We start from the raw sequence: 4,768 nt of genomic DNA, 5'->3' as shown, positions 1-4,768 counted from the left end.
ATGGTCGAAATAATTTTATTTATCCAGAATATACAGTTTAATTCCTCTATCTACACTTATTTACATGGTTAAAACAACATTGAAAAAAGTCTTTTGAAAAGTTGAGGTCATAGATTTCAAGGCACCATTGATAGTGTCCACAGTTGCGCAAAAAAGTTCGTCTGTAAAAAAGGGGGGGACGAGGGTCCTTTGAAATGCAATAACTTACATGCAAAAAAAGCTTTACACATCAATCTTTTTTGTTTCCGTTTTCCAAACTTCCCATATAAATTCCTTTCTTTATGATTTTCTAAAACGGCAAAACACAGTAGTCCCAAAAAAAGAGAGCAAGAGAAAGCGGCCCGTCTAATAGAGTGTCCCGGAGGCCAGCGCCAGCGGGTGCTGTAAGGAGCCCGGCGGCGGCAGGTGGGAATTGATTGAGCTTGCTGCGCTCGGGTACCAGGAAGCCGAGTTCTCCAGGTAGCTGGATGCGGGGGACTGGTTGGAGGTCGGAGGGTGGGCATGAGGGTGGTGGCTGAGCGAGCGGGACGAGCCCTGGGGCTCCCACACCGCCGGAGACTGCGGCGAGTTACACGCCATGGGGTCGCTGGAGCTGGGGCTGTGCTCCGGGGGCATCTCCCCGTTTTTCATGATCTTCTTGATCTTGGATCTTTTGTTCTGAAACCAGATTTTCACCTGGGTGGGGGAACAAAGGTACACGTTATCGGGACACTCAGAGGCCACCCTCGCCTTCCCCAGGGCGGCAACTGGAGGCTTCTTGGACCGCCCTGGCGTCTCCCCGCAGTTCGAGGCCTATGGTCTAGGGGCTGGGCCCGAGGCGAAGCTCGGATCGCCGGCCCCACAGGGCGCCCAGGCAGAATCCGCGAGACTAGGCCGCGGCGAGGGCACAACCCGGAGGCTGTAGTCTTTTGTTTGGGCTGCGGGCAGGGAGAAGGCGCGCGTGTCCGCCGCGGCGTGCAAGCACAAGTAGGCCGGCGCAGCGCGCACGAACGCGGCGGCCAGAGGAAAACAATGGCCCGAGCGCGGCGCTTCAGGGCCGTGGAGCCGGCTCCGCGCGCACGAGTTCAGGGAGGTGAAGCAGCTATCTCCCAATGCCCCACCCGACTCCTTTCACTGTCGCCTCTTCTCCGAGAGACGTCAGAATCCGCCTGCACCTCTGGGCGGCGACTGGAACATTCTTTATTCTTCCATAGGGGTTACAGTGGAAGTGAAGGGAATGGGACCCTCCAGGCAAGATTTCTGCGTGCAACAGCGCCCCCCGCCTCGCGACCCTCAGGCCCTGCGGCCCAAAGCTCCGCAGCAGCAGGGAGTGACCCTTCAGCTTTTCCGGCCCGAGGCAAGTCCTCGACCTTCAGGCGGCCTGAGACCAACGCAGGCCGCCGGGCCCTGCCCTTCCCGAGAGGCTCTGCACTATGCAGAGCACCAGACCATTTCCCAAGGCTGCCAGAGAGCCCTAGAAATAACCCTTCCCTTGTTCCAATCTATAAAGTTGGTTTCTCGCCCCTGGAGGCCCGAAGCAGGGGACATCTTGGAATGAGCGACGTCTCCATCCCGTCCCCACCTTCATTTGGCGGCGACACTGACCTGAATCATGGGGGAAGGGCGCAAGGTGGGTGTCTTTCTGTCTCTGTCTGTCTGTGAGTTTCTCGCACATGCTATCCGATCGGCCCCAACCAGCGGGGACGGAACCGCGTGGCCCAGCCAGGCTTGCAGCCCAGGCGGGGCTCTTGCTGGTCCGTGGCAGCATTTACCTGTGTTTGCGTCAGTCCCAGCGAGGCAGCCAGCTCCGCGCGTTCCGGCAGGGCTAGGTACTGAGTCTTCTGAAACCTTCTCTGTAACGCAGCCAGCTGAAAGCTGGAATAAATAGTCCTGGGTTTACGAACTTTCTTTGGTTTGCCATTCACCATTCTCACCTCGGGCTCGGCCACTTCTTTCTCTAAATAACCAAAACAGACCGGGTTAGAGCTTGTCGGGGGACAATGGCCCTTTTGCAGAACTCTCAAATACAGCCCTTGAATTTCTTACCATGCAGTCTTCACGCTTGTTTCTCCATATCACCACCTTTGCTTCATGAGACCCAGAGACGTATGCCCCTCCCCCAAATCATGGAAAGGCCAGGTAGTCAGTCTCTGATTAATTCCCTGCTCTATTCATTCAGGTTTTCCAGGGCTTGTGCAAAGCGCGTTGGACAGCATAGATCCCTTTTTGGCGTCTGGGATTTCGCCCCTGTAGCGGTTTCTGCTTCACCCAGGCTTGTTTTTACACCCTCCCAGTGTTCACCCATGTTTCTGGGGGTGATCATGGCCAGCCCCTCCTCAGGCTTCAAGGGCTGTGACCCCCTTTCTATCAGCATCTGTTCGGGCGCCCGCAGAGGCCAGACGCATGGGCAGGGAAGACGCTGACCGAGGTCTCCAAAGTTCAAAGACCCATGAGCAAACTATGCTCCTTCAATCCAGCAGCAAGCGGTCCAGGCCGCCGCAGACAGAAGGCCGATTATGCAGCCCCCATAATCTGCCTGCAGATCTGTGAGGGCACAGATGTGTCTGGTTTCTTTTACAAATAGACCTAATAAGTTCTTGGCTAAAGGAAAAAAATCTTTCACTTATGCACGAAATACAGAGACACTGAAAGGAACGAAGACATCTCCGCCTTCTTTTAAAGTTTAACAAGCGTCACACATTGAAAAGAAATTAGTGGTGGGGTGTTTTCGTAGGAAAGGGGCGGCAGGTCAGGACGAATTTCTCAAAGTCCTGAGTATACACTGAGGTGGGGGGAGAAAGGCTTTCTGAACGCGAGTTTTACCAACGTGCCCTGGGGCCACAAGTCCCCTTTCCCACCTTATCAAAAGTGCCCATCTTTGGAAGAGGCGGAGAACCTCTACGTGGTGTGTGTGTGTGTGTGTGTGTGTGTGTGTGTGTGTGTGTGTGTGTGTGTGGCGCGAGCTCCTGGGAGAGGAAGGGTGGAGGATGAGGGCTGTGGTCTGGATTCTGCCAGAGTAGGGGATGCTAATATTAGCAAGATTATTAATGTGCTGGTGGGAAGAGATCAAACCTGACCAGCAAAACCTCTCCAAGGAGACCTCATGCCTTTCTCTTACCGCCCAAGCTCACTAACCCTCTTAAACTCTCCACCTAAGTTTCAAGGCGGTGGGGAAAAAAAAAGGAGGTGGGGAGGAGGAAGACAAATTTTAGGCACCTATGGAGAAAGAAAAAAAAAATCGCTCCAATAACGTGACCCCTCAGCAACCCTCCTCCACCTTTAAATGGCTTTTTGTTTTTGGAAATGCCTTGGATAAACCGCAAGCCTCTCGGCGCGCTCTTCCTCGGGCAAGCTACAGCTCTCCAGCCCCCCACCCCACCCCGCGCGCTCCGGGCACTGACACGACGCTGGCTACTGGCTACTCGCAGACTAATCCCCACAGAGCCTTTGAGGCATCCTTCCACTCCCACTCACACCAACCGAGCACGCTTACTAAAAATTCAACAACTAACCTCCCCTTTATTACGCAAACACCACTAGAGTTGCTTGATTCTTTCTTTTCTCCACCCCTACCCCCTTTCCAGCCTAGCTGGCTTCCGGACCAGGAAAGTTGGGAACCCAGAGACTGACTCCCCCGCTCCCAAGGTGCCAGGGGGGAGAGACGCTGATCCGAACCCCCGCAGGCTTCTTTTAAGAATCTCTAAAATGCTGGCCCAGGAACCTCTCCCGGTTGCAGTCCAGGCCCCCACTCCTTTATGCCGGGTGCGCCCCCACTTCAGTGGATGGCGGGACCCCACTCTTCTCCCCACCTCGCCCCTCCGGAGTTACGGCGGCTACTCCGGGATCTGCTTCCCCCACTCCACCCCCCGGACCAGCCCCCATGCCCCCGTACCTGGCTGGCTGGTGGCGGTCGGGACGCGATTGTAGGCGCCGCCACCGTACTGGTGGTAGGGGCTGGTGTAGCTGTAGTCGGCGTAAGCTTTGGCGGGGTAGCTGCCGGCGGAGCCGTTCACGCCGTGGTACTGGTACTGGTAGGGGTTGAGCGCTTTGCCATAGGAAGCCGAGGTAGGAGAGCAGTAGCCGTGCGGGGCTCCCCCGGTGGGGCTGTAGTAGTCGGAATCAGTGGCCGACGACTCTGGCAAAGTTGGCGATTCCTGAGACGGATGATGCATGGCTGCGGACGACTGGAATGGAGCTTGGAAGTCGCCGGATCGGATGCTGGGGACCCTTCTGTCAAACACTCCTGTCATCGCTCCCAGGCGGCGGCGGCTGTCTTTGCTGCTGTGGCGGCGGCTGCTGCCCGAGTTGGCTGTGAGGCTGCTCTGGTCTAAGCAGACATGGCTGTGGGAGCGAGGGAGGAGGAGGAAGAGGAGGAGGAGGAGAAAAGGAGGCGGCGGCGGCGGCGGCGGCGAGGAGGAGGCTGGGAGTGGTGGAGACTCTGTCTCCGGCAGGCTGACTGCTGGCTGAGGCGCAGCACAGCCTTGGTTAAATCCTTAATTGCGCGCTTACGCACAGCGGGGTGGATCGGGTTCCATTGGCCAGGGCCTCGGGAGCAGCAGCAACACCCTAACTCGTCCAACTAGTTTTAACACAACAAAGCATTGCTTAAAAAAAAAAAAAAAAAGAGGGAGAAAAAAATGGAGGGAGGGGGGATGTGTGTGCGCGTGTGTGCGGGTATTTGTGTTGTTGCTTGTTGGGGGAGGGGCGTCTCAGCAAATCTGTTTTCAGTGAATACTAAAGACATCGCAGAAGCCCCAACACCAGCTTTGTAATGTCTGGAGACAATGTG

At 56.0% G+C, this 4,768-nt stretch overlaps 1 protein-coding gene across 1 annotated transcript; it reads right to left on the bottom strand.

Moving 5' to 3' along the window:
• DLX5 (distal-less homeobox 5) lies at positions 1-4,559 on the bottom strand. Its single transcript, XM_033088014.1, has 3 exons — positions 3,872-4,559; positions 1,752-1,936; positions 1-675 (listed from the first exon to the last, which is right to left on the bottom strand). Exons 1-3 carry the CDS (start codon positions 4,227-4,229, stop codon positions 346-348), a joined length of 873 nt encoding a protein of 290 aa, XP_032943905.1. The 5' UTR covers positions 4,230-4,559; the 3' UTR covers positions 1-345.
• Between the last annotated feature and the right edge of the window lie 209 nt (positions 4,560-4,768).

The sequence above is a fragment of the Rhinolophus ferrumequinum genome, chromosome 20 (assembly GCF_004115265.2).
Source record: "Rhinolophus ferrumequinum isolate MPI-CBG mRhiFer1 chromosome 20, mRhiFer1_v1.p, whole genome shotgun sequence".
NCBI classification, from domain to species: domain Eukaryota; kingdom Metazoa; phylum Chordata; class Mammalia; order Chiroptera; family Rhinolophidae; genus Rhinolophus; species Rhinolophus ferrumequinum.
This window is presented reverse-complemented; position numbering and strand designations above follow the sequence as displayed.